The 26,567-nt window shown below is 43.4% G+C and overlaps 1 protein-coding gene across 1 annotated transcript; it reads left to right on the top strand.

Moving 5' to 3' along the window:
* Positions 1-4,955: 4,955 nt before the first annotated feature.
* On the top strand, positions 4,956-6,964 carry LOC115838828 (transcription elongation factor A protein-like 4). The gene has a single exon (XM_060307974.1). It carries the CDS (start codon positions 5,135-5,137, stop codon positions 5,591-5,593), a length of 459 nt encoding a protein of 152 aa, XP_060163957.1. The 5' UTR covers positions 4,956-5,134; the 3' UTR covers positions 5,594-6,964.
* The last annotated feature ends 19,603 nt before the right edge of the window (positions 6,965-26,567 follow it).

Below are 26,567 nucleotides of genomic sequence, written 5' to 3' on the forward strand. Positions count from 1 at the left end.
CCCGTGCTCCGCAACGAGAGGCCACCGCAATGAGAAGCCCGCGCACCGCAATGAAGAGCAGCCCCCGCTGGCTGCAACTAGAGGAAGCCCGCGGGCAGCAACGAAGACCCAACGCAGCCAAAAATAAATAAATTAATAAATAAATCTATTTAAAAAAAAAAATTCTGGGACTTCCCTGGTGGTCCAGTGGTTAAGAATCCACCTTCCGATGCAGGGGATGTGGGTTCGATCCCTGGTCAGGGAACTGAGATTCCATATGCCGCTGGGCAACTGAGCCTGTGCGCCACAACTAGATTGCCCACATGCCACAATGAAGCTCCTGCATGCTACAACTAAGACCCAATGCAGCCAAATAAATAAATATTTTTTTAAAAAAGAATAAAAGAAAAGGGGGCAAGGACCAAGAAAATATTTCTTTTTAAAAATTCTAGGGACTTCCCTGGTGGCGCAGTGGTTGAGAGTCCGCCTGCCGATGCAGGGGACACGGGTTCGTTCCCCAGTCCGGGAAGATCCCACGTGCCGCGGAGCGGCTGGGCCCGTGCACCATGGCCGCTGAGCCTGCGCGTCCGGAGCCTGTGCTCCCCAACGGGAGAGGCCACAGCAGTGAGAGGCCCGCGTAGCGCAAAAAAAAAAAAAAAAAAAAAAAAAAAATCAATCTTACACACTGAATCCTATCAGAGTGGGAATTAGCAGGACAGATCTAGAAAAGGCACATCATAGCCAGAAATAAAATCTCTACCTCGCCAACCACCCTCATTTCTTATCTAAATTGGCAGATGAAGAGGTTACCTTCTTAAAGTTATTCACACGTCCACATGTGAATCGGAGCAATGCAGGAGGCTTTCCAACTCAAGGCCACCTCCTCTTGCATCCTTCTTAGTGGCACCCTGATATTCCTTATCAAAACCCTTTCACATTGTTCGATAATTCACATCTATTCCCCATCTCCCACCCTGACCTCCACACACCCAAACACCCAAGCTACGTGTTTCTCAAGAGAGAGGTTTTGGTTTATTCCTGCAAACAGATGCTGAAGACCTGGGGCATCTCAGGGTCTCAAAAAAAAAAAAAAAAAACTGTGTTAAATGATTATCAAGTCTAGTTAAATGAATAACAATTCTAGCCTTCCTCCATAATTTTACCAGTGAAAATGAAAGGAGTAAGAGAGACTGAGGTGTTAGGAAATTATCAGGAGAAGAAACGAAAGTCAACACAGCTGGTAAATGTCTGGAATTATTCTGCAGGCCTTATTTGGCAGGTGTTTCTTGACCTGGGAGTCTTGATAGAAGCCAGAAGCGGAAAAGTGTATATGCTGAATGAAAATTAGCTGTGTGTTCTGAGCCTGTGGCTTAGGCCACATGTGTGCAGGAGGAGAGCCCTGTATGTATGTGAGAGCCAGTCAGATGAGGGCTGGGAGGGTGGGTTGTGTGTGAGCTGCAGGACAGGTGCCAACAGAACGACCAGCAGGATGACCAGGATGCCTGAGTGATAGGGTTAGCTGTGTGGCTGGGCAGCTTTCAGCGCTTCCAAAGTCCACACACTTGTGGACAAAGCAATGCAGGGCCTGAGGCCCTGGGAACGTGTCCCCTCACCCGCACCCCCCTACCCCCCCCACCCCGGCCACGCCGGCCCCTTACCTTGTGTTTCTGAAAGTAGCTCCAAGGCAGGTCTGCGAGGCAGTGCCTGGTTTGCTCAAGAAGCACGGCGCTAAGAACGACAGGAGCCTTTGAAGGGCTCGTGGCTTCCTGTGAGCACCAGCTCTGTTCCTCATCCATCTATGCTGAGTTCAAGTGGGGTTTTTTGATAGAAGTAAGAAGCAGAAAATGAGTGACTCTTAGCTTGGGTTCAGGTTAAACTCTTAGTCACTCATTTCCCCAAACTGAAAGCTGGGAAGGTTTGCTCTCTGCAAGATGAGGGAAGTTAAGTTTTTCAAGAGAGAAACTTTTAAATGTTTTAAAATTTATTTGTTGGATTTTTAATTTAAATTTTTTCATTTTAGCTGGCTATGTGCTGTAGAAGTGATCTTTATACTCTGGATCAGTGGGCTGTTTGTTATTTCCCCATCATGGATGTACAGTGGCCAGCAATCAAGATATTCAGTGTTCTCTAAACAGTGGGATCTGAGGAGGTCGGAGTGAGAGGCCAGATTTATTTAAGAATAAGGATAGTCAGGAGGAGAGAAAAGTGTATCCAAATGTCTGGCAGTGACGTGGAGGCCCTAGTCAACCACATTCAATAAACATCCTCAGCCTGGTGTAAAGTGACATGACAACAAAGCTCTAAGCCCTTTTCCCAACAGGAAGAGCCCTCCCCCAAGCCCCTTCCACTGAGAAACAGCAGAGCTTCCCCTGACAGTGCTCCTGGCTGAGAGCTTCTTCAGGTTCACGTACCCATCGTAGCCAAGGAGCTGACATCAGTCCTGAGTCTTTTCTATATGGTATCCTGCCAGCTTCTGCCAGCTCCCAGCCATTTCCTTCTATGTGTCCACAGTTGCTCGGCTCTTTGGTTCAGCTTACAAGAGCCACAAATGTCATTTTTCCTGAGGAATTTGCATAAATAAGAACTGAAAAATTGAGCTAGAGTGGTGTTTATCAACCTTTTTTTTCCCATTATCACCCCTCCCAAGGAGTCTTTTTGGATTTTTTTTTCCTAGTCACCTCCCCATGATATATTTTAATACCACAGATAAATAGGGAAGTTCCCTGGTGGTCTAGTGGTTATGATTCAGTGGTCCGGGTTCGATCTCTCGTCTGGGTACTGAGATCCCACAAGCTGCTCGGTGCAGCCAAATTAATAATAATAATAATACCACAGATAAATAGCAAATCTGCTTATGTTTCATATATATATGCAAATATATATGCTTTATATATATATAAAAGAGTAAGGTTTGTTTAGGGTGGGGGGAGTTGCTTCTGGCTTCTAATGGGAAAAGACCAGAAATGCTGCTTAAAATCCTACCGCACACAGGCCAGCCCTCCACAATACAGTCATCCAGCCCAGAAGGCCAGCAGTGCTGAGGCTGAGGACTCCTCAGCTAGAGTAATATTCCCACCTGTGAACTGTGGAACCAGATTCATAGAAATCCAGTGAAAAGGAAATAGACAAATAACCCTAGGGAATGCTGGGCTTGGATTCAGGTTAAATACAGTTCCTTACTGCAGTGCTTTCCAGTGCTAATAGTATCATGAACTCTGGAAGCAGATGTAGAGTAAAAATGTCCCAGATATATTTTGTTGCCAGAGCTGACACCATATCCTTGCTCAAAACCCGCCAACCCCTCCCTTGGACAGGAACATGTATCTTTAAGTCACAGGGTCTGGAGACAAAAAAGCAGAGTTATAGGAAGAGAAAAACAAAAGCCCAGATAGAACCAGCTGGAACCAAGATGAATCTGACCTCCAGCAACCCCTGAGCCTCATTCTATGCTGATTTCACTACTTCAGCTACTAAATGACACCCCTGCTGTAGGCTATGACCCAAAGTTGATCCACGTGTGCGAGAAGCTCATCCGTAAACAAAGTTCCCGCTTCTCCATTCTCAGGCCATTTAATAAAGCTTGCACTGCATCAATCTCAGCTTCGTTTTTGTTTCTGGCTGCACGAACCTGAAACTTCCCTGCTGAGGCAGGGGGCCTCGGCTGGGCTAGGGCCCGAGCAGGGGTCCATACGACCTGATTCGGTAACAATTTGACCAGTAAATCCATGCCCATTGTACAGAGTAACTTATTTTTTAGAAATGCAGAGCCTGAGGAAGGTTCCACCGTGGAATTAGAAGCCTTGAGGGACCAGTTACCCTGGGCAAGGCCATCTGAGCATGTTGTGTAAGTCTCCATGGACCCTCCATGGAGGGGGGAGAAGTGGTAAGGTCTAGAACAGATGATATCTGGATGTCCAAATTGTCATCAGTGGTAGTTGGTCATTGTGGGTCTGGAGATGGTCCCTTAAAGCTAGTTGGTGCTCCCTTGACTGACTGGCCATGTGACAGACACCTGGCCCCATGAGTGGGGATAAGCCCAAGCTCCAGGGTCCATGTTAGCTAAGGGCACTTGCTTTTTGAGACCTGCTCAGTCTGGGTTTGGATCTCAGGGCCACCATGTACCAGCTATACGAACCTCAATTTTCTCATCTGTAAAAAAGGGTGATAAAGCCTGAGGATTGTGGGAGGATTAATGACCTAATGTTTGTAAAACACTTAGCATGGTGTCTGGTACAGATATGTGCTCAAAATGGCACCAGCTGTGAAAATTAGTAGGATAAATAAAACACACAGGAATAGCTTTCTCTCTTGAAATGGGTGAGCCTGGTATGTTGCCCTTAGCCATAACTAGGAATCCAGGAAATATTTTGATTTAGACGCAGCGGGCCACAATCAATTTCTGAGTTGCTGTTCAGGTTAAAAGCAGGTTTCAGGGCTTCCCTGATGGTGCAGTGGTTAAGAATCCGCCTGCCAATGCAGGGGACACGGGTTCGAGCCCTGGTCCAGGAAGATCACACATGCCGTGGAGCAACTAAGCCTGTGAGCCACAACTACTGAGCCTGAGCTCTAGAGCCCGCAAGCCACAACTACTGAGCCCACGTGCCACAACTACTGAAGCCCGCACACCTAGAGCCTGTGCTCTGCAACAAGAGAAGCCACAACAATGAGAAGCCGGCGCACCGCAACGAAGAGTAACCTCTGCTCACTGCAACTAAAGAAAGCTCGTGCACAGCAACGAAGACCCAACACAGCCAAAAATTAATTAATTAATTTTTTAAAAAAAAAGCAGGTTTCAGATTTCCAAGTTGCAAAGGTTACTGCCCTGGAGAAAGTCAGTCTTCAGGTTTGCAAAGTAATAATGATAGTGTCCTGGAGAAACACTAAATAGGTTTTCCCTCCAGTAAGGGATTCAAAACTAAACAATATCCCCACCCACCAAAAAAAAAAAAAAAAAAGAATAAAGGATGAAATTTTAAGAATCCAGAGAAGCCTGCTGTCAGATCCAGCGCCGTCTGGGAGCCCCTAATTGTTGCTCCAGGTTCTTTCAGGTGTACGTGTCTGTTGTTCCCAGTGCTCTACTGGGCTAGAGAAAGAGGAGGAACCTGTCCTGAATCCTCGCAGTGAAAATGAAGGAAAGCCTGAGAACCAAGGCAAGATGGAAAACAAAGAACAGCCACTGGTTGCGGGAAAGCCGGGAGTAGCTTGTCCTGTGGAAGACAAGGAAAAGTTAGAAAACAAGGGAAGGGCAGATCTCAGGGGAAAGACAGAAGATGAGGAAGTACTAAAGGATAAGGAAAAGCCAGAGAGTGAGGCAAAGCCAAAAGAAGGAAATCCAGAGAGTGAGGGAAAGCCAGTGAGCGAGGGAAAGCCCGTAAGTGAGGGAAAGCCAGTGAGCGAGGGAAAGCCAAAAGAAGAAAAGCCAGCCAGCAAACCAAGGGCTGCAGGAAAGTGCCCAGCTGGGGATGATGTACCCAGGAAGGCCAAAAGAAAAACCAACAAGGGGCTGGCTCAGTGTCTCAAGGAATACAAGGAGGCCATACATGATATGCATTTGAGCAATGAAGCGATGATAAGAGAATTTGACGAGATGGCCAGGGTGGAGGATGAGGTGTAGAAAACCAGACAGAAATTGGATGCAAAAAAGTTTACAGGACCCCTTCCACCCGAAGGGCCCAAGGGAACTCAGGGGTGGCTGCAGGGCCCCACAAAGGGGCTTTGAAGACATTCCTTTTGTGTAGTGCCCCTGGCAGGCATTTGCAAGGCCCTATGCTTTATTTAACCTTATGCTAATACTATGCTTTAGGTGTCACTCTCTTTATCCAACTGCAGCCCTGTGTGTTTCAGTAGCAGATTTTCATCCATTGCATGGAAAAATGTTTATGGTGCATTGTAAAATGTTTTAAAAACCAGTTTTCAGAACCATATATACGGCATCAGTCCATTTTTGTAAAACTACAAAGATACTTACCTAGTGATCCATGTACAGAAAAAACTCGGAAAGCTGTGTCTACTAAAAGATTAACAGTGGTTTAAAAAAAAAAAAAAAGAATCCAGAGAAGGGAGGTGGTGCACTCAAGGCGACACAGCCAGAGACACAGTCAGGGCTAACGCCTACCCTCCTGACATTTTCATGGACAATATCTTTTATTGAGCTAAGTTTCTGAAACCTGACCAGAGAGAAGGTGACCAACAAAAAAATACCCAGAGCAAACCCACCCCCAAAGCAAGGTGGTATGTCATATGCTGCACAGCACAGACCTTCAGCAAGAAACAAAGCGATAGCGTGAGCCTACAGCGCCCCCTAGTGGACCAAACCTTATTTCACGACCAAAGACATCAAAATACAATCCCCAGGCCACAGGTACCGTAGCCACCCAGCGTGTCTGACACTGGAAGGCAAAAACTCCCAAGGCCTACAGGAGGAGCTCCATGGACCTCTGCTGCAGAGCAGAGGTGATAAAGCATCCAGAATTTGGTGTCAGACCTGTTACTTACAGCTTAAAATGAGAGAAGGCTGTGAGGCAGGCCACACAGGGGTTGCACCCAAGGACAGTAACAGCAAGCGAGAGCTGTAGGGGGCAACTTATGTATGGCAAGCAGGGTGGGGTTAATTAGTTTTCAAGAGTTCTCTGTTGATTGGCTAAGTTGAAAAACTTTGTAGGCTTGGAGCAGAGGAGCTGTCCCTAGTCATCTATTCCCAGTCCCCAGGACAATTAGGGCTGGTTCCTAGTGATCCCAGAGTACACACAAGAGGCTAATGGGGGAAGTGACTGGGGTATGGACCTAACTCCTCAAAAAGGGGAACTGACCGGTCCTCAAAACTGGGTCAAGAAAGCATTTGAACAAACTATATTACAGGGGAGGTCTGAAGAAACAGAAAAAACTTTGGAAAGGAAACAAAAGATTGCAAACAGTTAAATTACAAATGGGCTGTTTCGTTTTGTTTTTTGACAATAACTAAAAATTACTGCACATTTGAAAACTAGAAAACACATTTTCATGTAACCTGGATGTCAAAGAAAATACTATAGAAAATAGAAAACACTTATAACTGAATGATAATAAAATATCATTTATCCAATATTGTGGTCTGGGACTTCTCTGGCAGTCCAATGATTAAGACTCCAAGCTTACACTACAGGGAGTGTGGGTGGGGGAACTAAGATCCTAACATGCTGTGCAGTGCGGCCGAAAAAAACAAACAACAACAACAACAAAAATTGTGGTCGGCAGCTAAAGAGGCTCTTAGAGGATAATTTAGACCTTAAATGTTTATACCAGAAAAGAAGAAAGGCTACAAATTGGTAAGAAGTGTTTAACTTGAAAAAGAAACTGCAGAAAAAGGAAGAGTAGAAGAAACTCAAAAAGGGTATAAGGAAGGACTTTTCTGGTGGCCTAGTGGTTAGGATTCCAGGCTTTCCCTGAGGTGGCCCAGATTCAATCCCTGGTCGGGGAAGATCCCGCAAGCTGTGCGGTGTGGCAAAAAAAAAAAAAAAAAAGAAGAAGAAGAAGAAAAAAAAGAGTTTAAGGAAAAAATAATAAACATAAGAGAGAAATTAGTTAAACAGAAATTGAAAGTGGGGCTTCCATGGTGGCGCAGTGGTTAAGAATCCGCCTGCCGATGCAGGGGACACGGGTTCGTGCCCGGTCCGGGAAGATCCCACATGCCGCGGAGCGGCGAGGACCGTGAGCCATGGCTGCTGAGCCTGTGCGTCCAGAGCCTGTGCTCCGCAAGGGGAGAGGCCACAACAGTGAGAGGCCTGCGTACCGAAAAAAAAAAAAAAGTAGCCCCCACGTGTTGCAACTAGAGAAAGCCCGAGGGCAGCGACGAAGACCCAATGCAGCCAAACATAAATAAATAAATTAATTAATAAATGTATAAAAAAAAAGAAATTGAAAGTAAAATAGACCCATAAAAGTATTTGAAAACAATAACAAAATTCACAAACCTCTAGGAAGATAAGTAAAGAAAAAATAGGAAAGAATCTTGGGAATGTAAAGGGAGAAATAAATACAGAGCAGAGACTTAAAAGATAATAAATATTATGAATGATTTTATTACAATGAATTTGAAAACTTAAATGAAATGGATAAATTCCTAGAAAAATCTACCTACCAAAATTGTCTCAAAAAGAAGTATAAATCAGTCAAAAATTAAATAAAAATTGACATAATCTTTCAAAATTTGAATCAGTAGTTTAAATGCTTTGCACAAAAACAAAGTTAAAAAAAAAAAAAACCCTCAGAATGGTTTTATAGGAAAATTCTACCAAACATGCAAGGATTTTTTTTTTTTATTGGCATATAGCTGCTTTACAATGTTGTGTTAGTTTCTGCTGTACAGCAAGGTGAATCAGTTACACACATACATATATCCCCTCCTTTTTGGATTTCCTTTACATTTAGGTCACCACAGAGCACTGAGTAGAGTTCCCTGTGCTATACAGTAGGTTCTCATTAGTTATCTATTTTAGGTTCTCATTAGTTATCTATTTTATACATAGTAGTGTATATATGTCAACCCCAATCTCCCAATTCATCCCACTCCCACCCCTTTCCCCCCTTAGTATCCATACGTTTGTTCTCTACGTGTCTCTATTTCTGCTTTGCAAGTAGATCTATCTGTACCATTTTTCTAAATTTCACATATATGCATTAATATATAACATCTGTTTTTCTCTGACTTACTTCAGTTAGTATGGTAACCTCTAGGTCCATCCATGTTGCTGAAAATAGCATTCTTTCATTCTTTTTTATGGCTGTGTAATATTCCATTGTATATATGTACCACATCTTCTTTATCTATTCCCCTGTTGATGGACATTTAGGTTGCCATGCAAGAATTTTTGTTTCTTTGCTAACTACATATCTCTAGCACCTAAAACAATGTCACACATGGGATATGCTCAAAATTATTCACTGAATGAATATCTTATACAAATTACTTTATATGACATAACCAAGAAACTTAAGACTTCAGTAATGGGCAAAAAGTATAAAAGTAACAATTCACCAAATAGAAAATACAATTAGTAATAAATGATAATGGAATAATGTGCAATCTTCCTAGCAAACAACAACAACAAAAGCAAGAGACTTTTTCCTAAGAATTTAAGTTGTGACCAATTCTCCTAGGTGAAAATTAATTCAATGATTCAACAAGATTTCCTGAACATCTCCTACATACTGGACAATGGTGATTTCAGGAGGAAGTGTCCATGTTTCAGGGCACCAGTTCACAATCAAGTGGAGGAGATGACAATATAAGAAGATAGTTATGATAGAATATTATGTAAAATAAGATTGAACAGAACTGTATAATAAAATAAAGAGATAATTTTATAAAGTATAATATTGAGTAAGTGAGATATGAGCACAATTCTATAACAGAACAGAAATCATACCTGGCTCTGCTTGTTAGAATGAAGGAAGGCTCCTAAGAAGAGTTGATACTTGCCAACCATATTTGCCAAATGAAGGCATGATGTAAGGACTGACTGGCAAGGCTAAGGAAATAGTGGGGTCAGAGGCAAGGAATAGAGAAAGGGCAGGAAACCTGTTTGGGATGGTGATGCTCAGTGTAGTAGGCAGGGAGGGACACTAATGGTAACTGAGATCAGACACAGGCTGACGTCATCACTGGCATCAGCATTCTCTGAAATAAGAGAAACCATAATCTCATCAATGCTCTTCTTTGTAATCGAACGTTAGCTCTACCTCTGAGCACAGTGATGCGGATGTGTCGTAGGCTTCATCCAGTAGGTAGCTCTTGGGAACACCCCATGGGATAGTCACCTTCCACTTCCTTGCTTTCTTTTGAGCTCCTGATCGTTTTCTTCTGCCCCAAAGCACACCAGGGCCAGCTTATCCAGTGTGCAGCACCCCTTCTTTGGATTTAACCCTGACAATTTTCCTTCCCATTAGGTGAGGATAGGAGACAACAGCTAATTTCCTCTTTGCATCCAAGGAACTAAATATAACACACAAGTACTGCCAAATTCTGAATAATAAAATATGCATTATTCTCCTTTTATGAACAAATGTATTAGTGTGAAGTCAAGTGGAGGCCAGCGTTCATGAAGGAACAAATCCAATCATCTCAAACAGATCGATGGTTGATTACACACCTTACTCCTCCCAGGGGTCATGCTTGACGCCAGAAGGGAGCTGGAGCCCAGAGTCCAACGACCTCATTCCCACCCAGCCGGTCCCCATGTTACAGTTACTCACTGAGGGGAAAAAACTGCTCAGGGTCATTGGCCAGAGGGTATTTCGATCCCCTGAGGTGGATTTTTTTCTGGGTGAGGCTCGGACACCTCAGAGCCTGCCCCCCAGTGCGGGCCCTCGTGCTCTGAGGAGAGTGGGGCCCAGCCCTCCCACCAACCTCAGAGCTTCTGAACCCTAACTTCCGACACCCCTACCCCTATACAAAACCCACCAGTGGCCCAGAGAGGAGAAAGTGAGAGAAATATGGTAGGCAGAGGATAAAGCCTGAAAGGCTTCGCTCCAGCCTGGCTCAGGCTCACAAGGGTCTTGTCTGTAGGGCACAAGGAGGGGTAGTGCCTCACAGCCTACCAGCCAAGGGAGCAGCATGGGGGCATGGCTTCAGAGGAGTTGGTCATGGCTACCTGCCCCCTAACTGCTCAACACTGACCAGCAGGAGACACCAAACACCTACTGCCACTCCCAGCAGCCGCTTCGGCAGCACAGCTCCTCAACCCATTCCCTTTACTTCTGCTTGGGAGAGGCTGCAAGAAGCTGTATGGTTGATCTAAAAACCTTGCTCATCTCTTTCCTCAAATTCACACAATAAAGAATGCCAAACACTGGCAGGCTGGGGCAACACTCCTGCCTTTTCATCTTTGCTGTACCTAATCAAAAGAAACATATACATAACCATATGATTTATGAGTTTATTTGCTGAATCATTCCTCAGTTATGGAGGCCAATTTCAATGACTTTCTTCCAGAGATAGACTTTTTACATTATTAGGAAGCCCCCCGAATATTGTCTACCACCCCCCCACCCCCCGGCAACTATAGCCCACTGGTGAAATTGCAGTTGTTTGACCCTGAGAAATAGTATGAAAAAAACAATCGGAGACTGTTGATGGGCAGCAGAGTCTCCAGGGAACAGCGCCTAGACCCTAGAGAGGTCCCTTCCACACTGCTAGATACCAACATGTTCCATCAGTTCTTCAGGACATATACTCCACACAGAGCAACAACCACCTTTCCTCCTCCAGAGCAACTACCACCCAACACACCTACAATCCACCAGATCCTGTCTCTGGAATAACCAACTGCCTCCAATCCTGACTTTCTACCTGTAAATCAGCCCTGTGAGGTTCTTCCTCCCATCTTAACCCAAGGTTCTATTCCTTCCTTGTTAAACACAGTTGAAGACACAAAATATAAAATACAGCTCTGCATATTCAAAGAATATATTTTTATTTTACCATGTAAATAATTTTGGAAATATGACAGTACATTCAATATGAGGAATTTTAATACTGCCATCTTATATGTGAGAGAGGCAGTAGAGAAGAGTATCACAGGCATTTTTACTACAGAGAAACAGTTTACCACAGCCCTCAAGAGGGTACATGAGGAGTCACCATGAGGAAAGAAGTTGGAAAAAAATCTCATTCCTGCAGCTCTGAGAATCCTTGGGTGGGACCTGTGGAGGCAGAAGGTGGCTGTGGAGACTGGAAAACAGACTGCAGAGGTACACCATGGTCTGTTGCTGCCATCTTTTTTTGGTCTAGGGTAAAAAGAGGAGAAAAATCTCTCGGAAAATGATGGCTCCATGATGTGCTAAATAATGAAGCCATGGACTGCAAGACCCAGGGCTTTCAACAAAGAAAAACAAAACTGCTTAGAAGCAGTTGGGAGAAACCCTGGGCCATATTCCCTTAGGGGTTACTCCCTCCTCAGTGTTCCCAGGTGTCAGACACTGTCTCTCCCATCTCTTAGGAATAGATATCCCTATCCTCCCTCTTCTCTTTCCTCTGGCCTCCTCCGGCCCTGCCATTTCCCTGACACTCCCGCGTCAACACTTAGTCCCAGAAGCTGCTTAAACATTAGCACCAAGGGTTAAAGAGCTGGGATATACCAAGCCTTCCTAAGTGCCAGAAGTCAATGTGGAGAGGGAGATCAAGTAGGAAAGACTGAATATTTACCTTATATCCACATAGCCATTGTGATTCTCTCATGCTATGATATTTGAGAACATTCCAAGATAAGAAGTGATACTTAATATAAAATAAAATGTATTTTTAATCAGAAAACATTTTTTATATATGATCTATGGTACTTAAAAATGTCATGTAGAGAAAATTAACTTTTGCTCTTTTCTGAAAATATTTAAAGTTTATATAATAAAACACAAAATGATACTGTGAATATGTTATCAAACAAGAATGTGTGTGTGTGTAAGCTTGTGTGTGTGTGTCCCTGTATACATACACTTTTGGGTGCAAATATTATATAAGCAGTACTCACACCTACACAATGACATGATGTAATAAAAAGCTCATGTACTAAAATGTATCCACGGTACAATGGTATATCTGCATTACAAAAGCCCTCCTCCCTCATACTTTTTTTGAAACGGGGCTCATTTTACTTTATGGGACAGGCACACATTGTTAGCAGTTCCAAGATATATTTATTTGAATGTCTTGGTTTATTTAAGGAAAAAAGGAAGAGATGTTGTGATCAATAACTGAGAGCTGGAAAAGGATCATTCTTGCATATAATTGAGAAGTGGGACTGACTTGGTCAAAAGTGTCAGCCAAGCTACATTAAACATATTTTAACATACAAAACTGATTTTAGAATTATGAGAGTGAAACAAAGAAATGCATTTTCCATGTTGAGTGTAACTTACATCATTTATTCATGAGCAAAATCTTCTAATCAACTAAGTTTTGCAACTAAGGGAATAACTATAGTATTTAAACTCACCCATTTAGTATGTTTTTAAATGCTTTAGCTTCTTTCAGCTTCTCTAAGAGTTTCTGCTTGATGCTTCTATTACCTCCAGAGTTGAATGCCACTCCAAATTCACTGTCACATCCTCATCTGCATACTAGGGTCTCTCATGGGTCATGTGCTATGAAGTAATGTAACCAGCTTTTCAATTCAATCTAATTTTACAGCTAACATTTAAATTCAGCTCAGAATTAATTTGGAGGATCCAAAGAATATTATCATTCTTAAACATGTGGAAAATTTACATGTGAAAAAATATCCCTTCTCAAGAAATTGAGAGTTAAGTTTCAGAACTCTTACCTATGAATGTGCTCAAGACGATCATCAACAATATCATTCCCACCCACCTTATGGTTTAGCAGTCATAGTTTATTACAGAGCTTGGAATAGTTGGGGAGAAATATTACTGTAGGCTAAAACCTAGAAAAATTCACATAATTAGTTTAATGATAAAGATATTACCCCAGCTGTTATGTCATATGACAGATCTTGACTATTGTTCTTGCACCCAAACTAGGATTCAATGCTTCATTTTGGCAGTTATTTTAAGGGCCACAATCTGATTATATGCATGTGCAGCCTTTTCATCACAGAATTTAGAAAAAAAAAGTTAAGAACAGAAATAATGCACTAATTTAAAATATACTTACAGTCACATACAAAAACTAAATTAAATATTAATATTTAGACTCTTGCTTTCTGAGATGGCCCACACTCTGTCCGTGGAGTGTGTTTTTCCCAGGGCCGCTCTCACTTTTTGAGATGGACCGCATTCTGTCTATGGAATGTGTACCTCTCTAAATAAAGCCACTTCTTACCGATCACTTTGTCTCTCAGTGGATTCTTTCTGTGACAAGGCATAAAGAACCTGAGCTTCAGTAAGTCCTGACACCAGTTCTGCAGGAACTAATAAGACCCCCACTCAGGTGGAGGATGGAATGATGATGTTGACCCTCCTGACTTCAACAAACTAAAGCTTGGACTGTCGACCTTTGCCCCAATTCTATGCTGAATTCTCCTCAGCTCAAGCCCCCTCCTGAATATGCATGTACCCTTAGTTTAAAACTTCCCCAGTTTTGCAGTTCGGGGAGACACCTCTTTGGGAAAAGATCCCCAGTATTCTCCTTACTTGCTGCAAGGAGAATCCTTCCTTCTCCCCAACCCCCCCCAAATTAATATTTAATTAGATCAAAGATTCCTCAATATATAAGTGATACTGGTAGAAATTTAAAGTGCATTTCAAATAATTCTTCCATCAAAGGATCTATTATGGCAATACAGTGGTTCTTGGAGTGTTGTCCTTGGACCCCTAAAGGGGCTTCAGGATTGTTTCAAGGGGCCTATGAGGTCAAAACTATTTTTGTAATACTACTACTAATACCAAAGTAAATAATTTTAACTTCTAAAGAATTTCTAGAATTACAGTTGACCCTTGAACAACGTCGAGGTTAGAGACACCCACCGTCCATGTGGTCAAAAATCCGACTATAAATTAAGTTGGCCCTCCAAGTATGCAGTTCCATGTCCGTGGATTCAACCAACCACGGATCAGATCGTGTAGTGATGTAGTATTTACTATTGAAAAAAATCCACCTATAAGTGGACCCATGCAGTTCAAACCCATGTTGTTCAAGGGTCAACTATATATCTGTTTTTAACTTTTTTCTTCTATATCCTAAAGAATGTACAAAGAGGGGACTTCCCTGGTGGCACACTGGTTACGACTCCGCACTCCCAATGCAGGGGGCCCGGATTTGATCCCTGGTCAGGGAACTAGATCGCACATGTATGCTGCAACTAAGGAGCCCACGTGCCACAACTAAGGCCCGGTGCAACCAAATAAATAAATACATATATATATATTTTTTTCTTTTTTGTAAATAAATAAAGAATGTACAATGAAATTTCCCAGAGGCTACAATGTCATGATGCTGCCAGTGGTTTTACCTGCCAATGCTTTTGCACCATTAGTGCAAATATCAACACAGTGAAAAAGGCAAATAACATCTTATTATTATGAAAATAGTTTTGGACTTGCAAACACTCTAAAAGAATCTCTGGTTTCCACCAGAGGGCTCCACATTCCACACTTTGAAAACTGCAGTATTAGGGTAATGAATCTTGCCAACAGGTGACAGAAGGTATAGTTTAGTATCTTCAAATTAATCCTAGCCACAAGTTAAGATATTGTGAGTTATCAAATGTAATCCAGGATTAGGCAAAGCCTTCTTAGATATATAACAAAAGCACAACAACAACCAAAAAAGTAAATTAGACTTACAAAAACTTTTATGCTTCAAAGGATACCATCAAGTAAAAAGACAACCCACAAAATGGGGGAAAAATATATATATATCTGATAAGTGACTTGTATCCAGAATATATAAAAACGCTTACAACTTAATAAGACAAATAACCAAATTTAAAATGAAGAAAGGAGCTGAATAGACATTTCTTCAAAGAAGAGATACAAACAGCTAATAAGCACATGTAAAAATGGTGAACATCATTAACTATCAGGGAAATGTAAATCAAAACCCCAATGATATACAACTTCACATCCACTAGGATGGCTATAACCCAAAGGACAGATAGTAACAAGTGTTGACAGGAACATAAAGAAACTGGAACCCTCACACATCACTGTGGGAATGTAAAATGGTGCAGCCACTTTGGAAAACAGTTTTCCAAAGTGGTGCAGCCACTTTGGAAGACTGATGACTGGGTAAAATGTAATATAGCCATACAATGAACTATTATTCAGCTATAAGAAGGAATGAAGTACTAGTACATGCTACATCATGTATAAACCTAGGAAACATTATGGTAAGTGAAAGAAACCAGTCACAAAGAACAGATATTATTTCATTTACATGAGATGCTCTGAATAGGCAAATCTATAAAGATAGAACGTAGATTAATGGTTACATAGGGCTGGGGGAGAGGAGGATGAGAGAATGGAATGGTGAGTGACTACTAATGAGTATGGGGTTTCTTTTTGGGGTGATGAAAATGTTCTAAAATTGATTATGATAATGGTTGCAAAACTCTGTGAATATACAAAAAGCCACTGGATTGTACCCTTTAAAAAGGTGAATTTTATGGTATGCGAATTATATCTAAATGAAACTGTTACATGTATACATAAGTCAGTGCCCTTATTATGACTTTAAGACACTACATGATCTTAATATTCTTAATATTCTAACCTCATTTCCTACCATCTCTTCCTTTCTCCCTCAACACTAGCCTTTGCCTCAGAGATGCCACCAGGCATGCTGCCACCTCAGGTCATTTACATTTGGTTTTTCCTCTGCTTCGAATATTCTTCTTTCAGATATGTACAGTAAATTCTCCCATTCCTTCCAAGTTTTTACCAAAAAAATTGCTTTCTGAATGAGGTCTTCAATTGTTATCCAAATGAAAATTTCAACACTCTCTGACATATTCTTTTAATCCCCATTCTGCTTTTTTCTCCCTAGCATTTCCTATTACCTAAAATAACAAATATTCTATTTTCTTGTTTCTTTTCTTATATCTTTATTATTTTTTATTCCAAAAGTTGATTTACAATATTATATTAGTTTCAGGTGTACAGCACAGTGATTCAGCATTTTTCAAGATTATACTCCATTAAAAGTTATTATAAGATAATGGCTATAATTCCCTTGCTATACAGTATATCATTGTTGTTTATCTATTTTATACATAGTAGTTCGTATCTGTTAATCCTGTACCCCTAATTTGTCCCTTCTCCCCTTCCTCCCCCGTTTGGTAACCACAAGTTTGTTTTCTATGAGTCTGAAAACATTGGTATTATTTTTTAGATTCCACATATAAGTGATATCATACAGTATTTGTCTTTGTCTGACATTTTGCTAAGCATAATATTCTCCAGGTCCATCCATATTGCTGCAAATGGCAGAATTTCATTCTTTTTTAATGGCTGTATAATATTCCATTGTGTATATATGCCACATCTTACTAATCCATTGTCTGTTAATGGGCACTTGGATTGCTTCCATGTCTTGGCTATTGTAAATAGTGTGGCTGTGAACATTGGGGTGCATGTATCTTTTTGATTTAGCCTTTTTGTTTTTTCTGGATATATAGCCAAGAGTGCAATTTTTAGTTTTTTTGGAACCTCCATACTGTTTTCCAGTGACTGTGCCAATTTACATTCCTACCAACACTGTACAAGGGTTCTCTTTTCACCACATCCTCTCCAACATTTGTTATTTGTAGACTTTTTGATGACAGCCAGTCTGACAGATGTGAGGTGATATCTTGTTGTGGTTTTGATTTGCATTTCTCTGATGATTAGCAAAGTTGAGCATCTTTTCATGTGCCTTTTCATGTACCCGTTAGCCATCTTCTTTGGAAAAATGTCTGTTTAGGTCTTCTGTTCATTTTTGATTGGGTTGTTTGTTTTTTGATATTGAGTTGTATGAGCTATTTATATATTTTGAATATTAACCCCTTGTTACATCATTTGCAAATATTTTCTCCCATTCCGTAGGTTTTTTTTAGTTTTGTCAATGGTTTCCTTTGCTGTGCAAAAGCTTTTAAGTTTAATCAGGTCTCATTCATTTATTTTTGCTTTTATTTCTTTTGCCTTAGAAGACTGATCCAAAAAAATATTGCTATGACTTATGTCAAAGAGTGTTCTATGTTTTCTTCTAGGAGTTTTATAGTTTCTGGTCTTACATGTAGGCCTTTAAATCATTTCGAGTTTATTTTTGTATACGGTATGAGGGACTATTCTAATCTCATTGTTTTACATATAGCTATCCAGTTTTCACAGCACCACTTTTTGAAGAGACTGTCTTTTCTCCATTGTATATTCTTGATTCCTTTGTCATAGACAATTGAACATAGGTGTATGGGTTCATTTCTGGACTCTCTATTCTGTTCCATTGACCCATGAGTCTGTTTTTGTGCCAGCACCACACTGTTTTGATTACTGTACCTTAGTAGTATAGTCTGAAGTCTAGGAGGATTATACCACCAGCTGTCTGAAGATGGTAAAAGGTTTAGTGTGGTAGATCATAATATTAATGGTAATGGATATTAGACATAGGCTGAAGTAATCACGGGCCTTTTCAAATATGAAAAGCCATAATTCAATCAATCTTATTCTCTCACATGGACATGAGTAAAATGGATAATAAGAGAACTCTAAAAGATGAACTACTGAATGTTTACTTTGTAATATACACTCTACTGAATATATATCTATCCATTTAAATCCTCACAATTACTCTATGAAGTAGGTTTTTTCATTATCTTCCATATGTGGATGAGGAAATTGAGATACACACACATTAGTAGCCATGCCAACATCATAAAGTTGGTAAGTGATGGAGCCTAGATTAACATCCAGTGTTAGAGCTCTGAGCCATCTTTTCTTGACATTAGATCTGGCTAAGAGGAGTCAGCCCATATCACTTCATGGGTCCACCAAGAACCCCAACCTTTCCTAAAAACAAGTGTCAAACTACACACAAGAACTTGGATGGGGATTTCCCTGGTGGTCCAGTGGCTAAGACTCTGTGCTCCCAATGCAGGGGGCCTGGGTTTGGTCCCTGGTCAGGGAACTAGATCCCACATGCATGCTGCAACTGAGAGTCCGCATGCCACAGCGAAGATCCTGCATGCGGCAACGAAGATCCCACGTGCCGCAACTAAGACCCAGTGCCGCCAAATAAATAAATATTAAAAAAAAAAAAAGAACTTGGATGGATTGCAAGGTAATTATGCTGAATGAAAAATGCAATCTCAAAAGGTTACAAACTGTAAGATTCCATTTTTATAACATTCTCGACAAAATTATAGAGATTGAGAACAGATTAGTGGTTGCTAGGTATTGGGTGCAAGGCTTTATCTCATAGGTAAACCTTAGGAATACCCCCATGAGGTGGTCAATTCCCATCTCCTTGCTTTGTTTTGCACCCCGAAGACCAGTCTTCCTTTTCTTTCAAGCTCACTACAACTGCTATAGCTCCTTCCTAAGGCTTAGCCCTGACAATTCTTCCTTCCAATCAAGTGAGGATTGGAGCCACCAGCTAGTTTTCTCTTTTTTGAAAACTCCAAAGAACGAAGTATGCATTATTTTCTAATTATGAACAAATGTATCAGCGTGAAGTCAAGAAGAGGCCAACATGTTCATCAAAGAGCAAATCCAGTCACTGCAAAGGGGACTGACAGTTGATGAATCATTTTCGTCCTCCCGGCCCCTCGCGAGCCTTCGACACCAAGTAAGACCTTGGCCCCAATGGCCTGTCCTCACCCCCCAGTCTGTCCCCATGTCACAGAGGCTCACTGAGGGGAGGAAACGGCCCAGGGTCGCCGGCCAGGGGGACTGCTATGCCCTGAGGCAGATTTGTGGGGAGATGGGGCCCAGTCACCCCACAGCCTGGCCCTCACCTGGGCGGCTCCCCCGCCTTCCAGTGCTCCAAGGTGGGTGGGAGCTGCTTCCCTGGTTCCACAGCCTCCCCTTCCCCACTTCCTGGCGCCCGGTCCCTCCCCCGCTCCCCAGTCAAATTACCTGTCAGGGACCAGCAAGTCTGTGAAGAAACGACAGGGCAGCGCAGAGCGGTTAACGGCCGCCCCAGCTCTGAGGTTGTGGCCCAGGGCGTGTCTGAGCATGCGCTTCTCCCAGCCAATCAGAGGCAAGGGGGAACTGGCGGGCGCCTCTGAGTGGCTAGCCTGGAGGCGCGAGTCTCGCAGCCAATCAGAGCCAAATGAGCCCAGAGGCTGTGGCTCCAAGGAGTGTGTTCTTTCCTTCCACGCTCAAAGTGTATCCACGCCCAGGCGGCCTCAAGAGCCCGGTAGGAGTAACCCATCTAGGGGAGGCTGCCTCTCGGCCAGTCAAGGCAAACAAAAGGACTCATGTCTTGTGGGTTCCTATGGGGCGAGATCCACGGGAACATCTAGACGTCTCACTGTTGCGCTGTCAAGGCTCAGCGCTGTGAGTAATAGGAGACTGAGAGCTACTGCATATCCAAGCCTGAATTCACACTGGTTCCTCTGCCATAAATGCCCTTCTCGCTTTCCTTCCCAGTTGACTCCGGTTCTTCCTTCAGAGGCCGACGCAATGCCATCTTCTCCTCTAAGCTTCCTCCAACCTGGGAGAATCTTACTCAGGCAGACCAGCCCTGGTCATCCTGCACTGAGACTGCCCTGCCTTTGTGCCGCCCACCCCGCACCCCACCCCATCAGACTAGGAGCTTGTCTCGCCCCGGGAAGTGGAGGCAGATTGCATACTAACAACTTGCAAGGGCTGAGTCCGAGGCCAAACTTCACTCACAGCAGGTTTCACAACCGCCAAGCTTTGTGGCCTCAGGGAAGGGAATTAACCCCTCTGAGATCAGCTTTCTCATCTACGAAAGGGAGGAAGATGGAAAAGCCTCCCTTTAAATTGTTGGATGACTAGAACTGTAAGTAAAGGGACAGATAAACCTAGCGCAGGCTCTCGTCATTTCCCTAACTAGTTGTCTGAAGAATGTGAGGAGTTCAGGGGCTGAGGAGTGGAAGGGGGATTAGTAGCACCTTCTGGTATCTAAATTTAGGCTTCTTTAGGAAAAGGCATTTCTAGATTGGAGGCCCCTCAGGATGACATCGGCAGAACTGGGTCCAACAGTTGGAAGCCCCAGGAAAATGGCTTGGCTAGGGGTGAGGTCCCCCTGCAAGGAGGGGTCCAGAGGGAAGAGGCTGTGTCTGGAGCTGGACCAAAAGACCCCTCAAACTTTACCCCAGCCTTGGAACCTATGACTGAGAAAGGAAGAAGTTTGGCAGCATTTTCCCCTCTGGACCCCAAGCCTCCTTGCCTTTAACATGAGAGGACTGGGACTTCCCTGGTGGAGAGTGGTTAAGAATCCGCCTGCCAGTGCAGGGGACAATGGTTCAAGCCCTGGTCCGGGAGGATCCCACATGCCGCGGAGCAACCAAACCTGTGCGCCACAACTACCGAGCCTGTGATCTAGAGCCTGCGAGCCACAACTACTGAGCCCATGTGCCAAAACTACTGAAGCCCATGCGCCACAACTACTGAAGCCCATGCACCTAGAGCCCGTGCTCCGCAACTAGAGAAGCCACCACAATGAGAAGCCCGCGCACCGCAATGAAGAGTAGCCCCCGCTCACAGCAACTAGAGAAAGCCCGTGCGCAGCAACGAAGACCCAACACAGCCAAAAATAAATAATATAAATTAAAATAAATTAAAAATGAGAGGACTGGGCTGAACATCTCTAGGGTTAGGGAGGGCAGCTCAACCTTGGAAAAAAGCCCACCACCCCCAAACCCTTCCACTGTACATCCTTGACCTCATGGCCTTTCATCAGGAATGCCTTCTCCCACACCACTCCAATATCCTCTACCATCTCTCACAGTGTTTCCTCCACGTTCAACATACTAAGTACTAAATACTAAAATCTGGTCGTCCCCTGAGGACACTGATTTTTCTCTAACGTTCTCTAGAGCAGCTGCTCTTTCTCAAACACTCCTGGTTCTAAAAAGATTTGGAGGAGAAAAAGATCAAGAAGGTGCAGTGTCCTAGCACGGAGGAGATGAGAAATGTGAGCCCAAAGGTAAGACAGCTTCACTTGTGAGGAGGCAGCAGTGCCTGAATTAGGGGCCTCTGAAATCTGGGATTTCTGGTCTGGTGCCCACAAAGGTCTTTCCCCAAGTCTGGATGACAAAATCTGGGGGAGAAGAGAGAGAAGCTCTCCCTTTACTCACCAGAACCGAAATATAGAAAGGTCTTGAGCCTGGGGTTGGAACCACTCACTGGGTTTGGGCTCCTGTCTGACACAGGAGAAGGCACTGAACCTCTGAATGAACCTCCAATCCCACCTGTCACCAAGCCTTCCAGGTCTCCACTAACATGTTTTCCCTCAAGTTTTCTTCGCTTCAGCTCTTCCCACCTATTTCCAGTCCCCACTCTGGGCTTGTCTCTTGCTTCTCATCCCTCCCCCTGGCCTCCTGCACCTGCCATAGAACCAGCCCCCCAAGTCTCAGCCATCCTTACACCCATATCATCCTGCCCACCAAAGCCAAACCACCGAGCTGAGCTCCAAGGCCCCTCTCCCCTCTGGGCAGTGTGGCAATAGGACACAGGAGGAAGTGGGCACTGGGACTGTGAGGCCAGGAGAGTAGAGAGAGCAGGGAGCAAAGAAGCTGTGGTTCTACATATAAAGGGAGAAGCACAGTGAGAGAGGAAATAAAGAGGAATGGGATCATTTCAGGAGAAATGACAGGAACTAGTGAGAGATTGGAAGCAGGGCATGCAGTATGTGAGCTGCACGAGGGCAGGACTTTGGTCCACATTGTTCACTGCAGTATCCCCAGCACCTGGAACAGTGCCTGGGTCATAGAGGCGTCCAAGAAATATGTGTTCCAGAGCAGATGATTCATAGAGTGAAGTGATGACTGATGAAACAAAAAACATAATTAGTTAGAATTAATACTGCTTACAAAATTCTAAATACCTTACATAGATCTGTCATTCTTTTTTTTTTTTTTTTTTTTGCCGCACCGTAGGGCTTGTGGGATCTTAGCTCCCTGACCAGAGATCGAACCCAGGCCCCTGGCAGTGGGAGCACGGAGTCCTAACCACTGGACCACCAGGGAAGTCCCCATTCTTTTTCTTTTTTTTAATGTATTTATGTATTTATTTATTTATGGCTGTATTAGGTCTTCTTTGCTGCGCGCAGGCTTTCTCTAGTTGTGGCGAGTGGGGGCTACTATTCGTTGCGGTGCACGAGCTTCTCATTGTAGTGGCGTCACTCCTGGCTTCTCTCGTTGAGGAGCACGGGCTCTAGGCACCCAGGCTTCAGTAGTTGTGGCTCGCGGGCTCTAGAGCGCAGGCTCAGTAGTTGTGGTGCACAGGCTTAGTTGCTCCGTGGCATGTGGGATCTTCCCAGACCAGGGCTCGAACCCATGTCCCCTGCATTGGCAGGCGGACTCTTAACCACTGCGCCACCAGGCAAGTCCCCCATTCATTTTTCAAATATGTATTGAGTGTTTATTCCATGCTGGACACTATCTAGGCCCTGGGAATACAACAGCAGGTGAGCTAAACAGATAGGGAGGGGATAAAAATGACAAATCAATAAACAAGGTAAGGGCTTCCCTGGTGGCATAGTGGTTGAGAGTCCGCCTGCCGATGCAGGGGACATGGGTTTGTGCCCCGGTCCGGGAAGATCCCACATGCCGCGGAGCAGCTGGGCCCGTGAGCCATGGCCACTGAGCCTGTGTGTCCAGAGCCTGTGATCCGCAACGGCAGAGGCCACAACAGTGAGAGGCCCAAGTACCGCAAAAAAAAATAAATAAATAAACAAGGTAAAATAAGCTAGTCATAAATGCTAGTAAAAAATGAGAAAGAAAACAAAGAGAGTTGAAATATTTGAATATTTGACTATAGAATATACTAATGAATAAACGAAAGGGCATTGCCAGAACTCTAGTCTGAGAGTGTGACAACGGAGGTCCTCCTGGCAGGTGTGAGGAAGTTGGTGAAGGAAGCCAGCTGGCAGGGAAGACACAAGATGGGCTCAGTTTCACAGCTTGTTATGGGTGGCGTTGGCAGAGATTCCTGGAGAACTGACAAATATGAAAATGAACTCTTCGGTTCATAGTCATACCTATACACACACACACACACACACATACACACACCTGCATATCTGATACGATCAAGAATAAAAAGATTTAAGAAAAAAATATATACATATAAAGAAAAAAAGAAAGAATAAAAATATTTTAAAAATATATACAAAGAAAAAAAGAATAAAAATATTTAAAGCAGAAAGGAACCCAAATGAGTAAGGAGTGGCTCCTTAACACTGGAGAGTGCTACCTGGCCTCTGTCACAAATGGGCAAACTGCCCCACCCAGAAAAGGCCATTCCTCTGTCTCCAGTGGTTTCCTACTCCTCCAAAGTAGGCTTCTGCCTGCATCTCGGTCTCTCTTGTTTTAGAAAAAACGTCCTGGAGGGAGATCTTGTTGGGAGAGAGTATGTTGCTATGTGGAAGGTGCAGCAATACTAGTGGTGCTGGAGTCACGACAGAGCCTGTTTCCTGGGGATTCTGCCGGACTTGGCTGGGAACCTTGACATTCTGGCACCTGCCCAGCCCTCCCCGCATGAGGGCAGTGGGACAGCGTGTTCTGGGTGGATCCCTCCCCCTTTCTCTCCTCATTCTCATCCCAGACCTTAATGTTACAGGCACATTCCTAAACTGAGTTCCCAAACCTGATGAGATCTCTCAGTCCAATTAGAGACTGTATTGCAGTCCCCAGCCCACCCTATTCTTGCTAAGAATTTGTCCTGGTGCCAGCTCCTCGAAGATAACCCTGGCTCATCTGGGAGAAGGTGGTCCAGGCTGCTGCTGAACTCTCCTCAGGCAGTAGGGTCTCTCCCTGGAAATGGTGAGCTAACTGAGAACACAGTGTAAAAAATTAAAAGTTTTGGGAATTCCCTGGTGGTCCAGTTGTTAGGACTGCACACTTCCACTGCAAGGGGCACGGGTTTGATCCTTGGTCGGGGAATAAGATCCCACATGCTGAGCGGCGCGGCCAAAAAAAAAAAAAAAAAAGTTAAAAGTTTCCAATTCAATGATAGTTAGCTCGGTCCAGGGAAAATACTCTGTCTTTAGCCTTTTGTAGCAAGGATAGCACATATTACTAGAAATAGAATTCTGAGTGTTATATATGATAGCCTTCTTAAAACATGTTATCAACTACACTTCAATAACATTTTTTAAAAAAAGTTGGGAATGCTTGACTGTAAAATTTGCCAAGATAAGTCTCCAGTCACTAAAATCAAAGTTGACATCTTTTGAGTAAAACACTAGGAAATTACCCCACCCAAGGAAACAAAGTTGTTGTCAGGCCACCTGTCCCAGCAGTCCCTAGAAGGGCTTGGTTGAGCAGAAAGTACATTCACGTCATGGAACCCACGAGGTAAAAGTGGGTGAATACCCAGCCAAAATCATGCATCTGTCTGACTGGACTAACAAGGTCATGTTCACATTTGTCAGTCAGTGTTGCAGGAATATTCACCTCCAAACCCAGTTCCAAAACCCACACATCTTCTTCCCCACCAAAGGGTTACATTCCCCACCTCCTCATTTCTTCTAGGAAAGACTTCATTCCAGCACTAGACTAGGCATGGGGGATCAAGAGTAAGTGTAAGTCATAACACAACCTTAAAACAAAAAAAGAAAAAAAAAGTCTTTTTTTTTCTTTCTTTTTTTTGGCTGCGTTGGGTCTTAGTTGTGGCACACGGGATCTTTTGTTGTGGTGCGTGGGCTCCAGAGCGTGTGGGCTCAGTAGTTGTGGTGCATGGGCTTAGTTGCCCCATGACATATGGGATCTTAGTTCCCCAACCAGGGATCGAACCCACATCTCCTGCATTGGAAGGCGGATTCTTAACCACTGAACCACCAGGGAAGTCCCAAAATCAGTCTTGTTGGGGGGAAAAAAAGATCAACAATGGAAATGGTGAGCTAACTGAGAAGACTGTCATTTTTTTTTAAGACAACACATTTAAAAAATTTATTTATTATTGGCTGCGCCACACAGCTTGCGGGATTTTAGTTCCCCGACCAGGGATCAAAACTGTGCCCCCTGCAGTAGAAGTGGAATCCTAACCACTGGACCGCCAGGGAATTCCCTGTAACTGGTTTTAAGTCATCCTAGACAATGCCCAAACTAAACGACCACTCCCTGGATATGAAGAATTAGAAGGAATGAGGCAACACAGCCCAAATCCTTTTGTAGAAGGGAACATGGTCCTTAGTTGTAAGGCTAAAGATGAAAAGAATTGTACACCAATATGGTATTTTAGGTAGCAAATTTGTTTTACATAAGACTATGAGTGAAGCATTTCTGAAACTAGTATATATGTATTCTAGGACTGGGCAAATAAGTAAGTATATTTTAGATAATGAGTCCCAGGTCTCTCTCTGTGAAGAAACTTACAAATAATGAAAGGAAGGAGACTGGAATAAAGCCTGTGATGTTGGGCTAGAATCAGAAGTATCAGTATGAACTCAAGGTTTTTAGTATATTACAGATAGATATGTGTGTAGGTGCATCTATGTACATAAATATATGTCCTAGTGCTGTCTGCCGAGAAGGCCTAAGAGCAATGACACTCCAGCAGAAGTGAGTCCACTCTGCACCCAGATTTTTGTTTCTAAATACCAGTTTGCAATACAAGGAACCAGGGTTTCTTGGAGAAATGGCTGTCCCCACCATAGTGAGCCATATTGTGGGACTGCCCTGTGGTCCAGTGGTTAAGACTCTGCACTCCCAATGCAGGGGGCCCGGGTTGGATCCCTGGTCAGGGAACTAGATCCCACATGCTGCAACTAAAAATCCCTCATGCCACAACTAAAGATTCCACACGTGACAACGAAGATCCTACGTGCCGCAACTAAAACCCAGCACAGCCAAATAAATAAATATATTTTTTAAATGAGCCATATTCTTACAATATATGGGTGCTTCAGCCCACATCCTAGCTCCCTATCCCCCAGTCCTGCAAACAGCCATGCCTTGGCCACACCTGGCTCCGTCTGCCCTAGGAAG

The sequence above is a fragment of the Globicephala melas genome, chromosome 11, assembly GCF_963455315.2.
Source record: "Globicephala melas chromosome 11, mGloMel1.2, whole genome shotgun sequence".
Classification (NCBI taxonomy): domain Eukaryota; kingdom Metazoa; phylum Chordata; class Mammalia; order Artiodactyla; family Delphinidae; genus Globicephala; species Globicephala melas.

Bases quoted from the DNA above. Each gene is read 5' to 3' on its own strand.
- LOC115838828 (XM_060307974.1), top strand. From the start codon at position 5,135: ATGGAAAACAAAGAACAGCCACTGGTTGCGGGAAAGCCGGGAGTAGCT.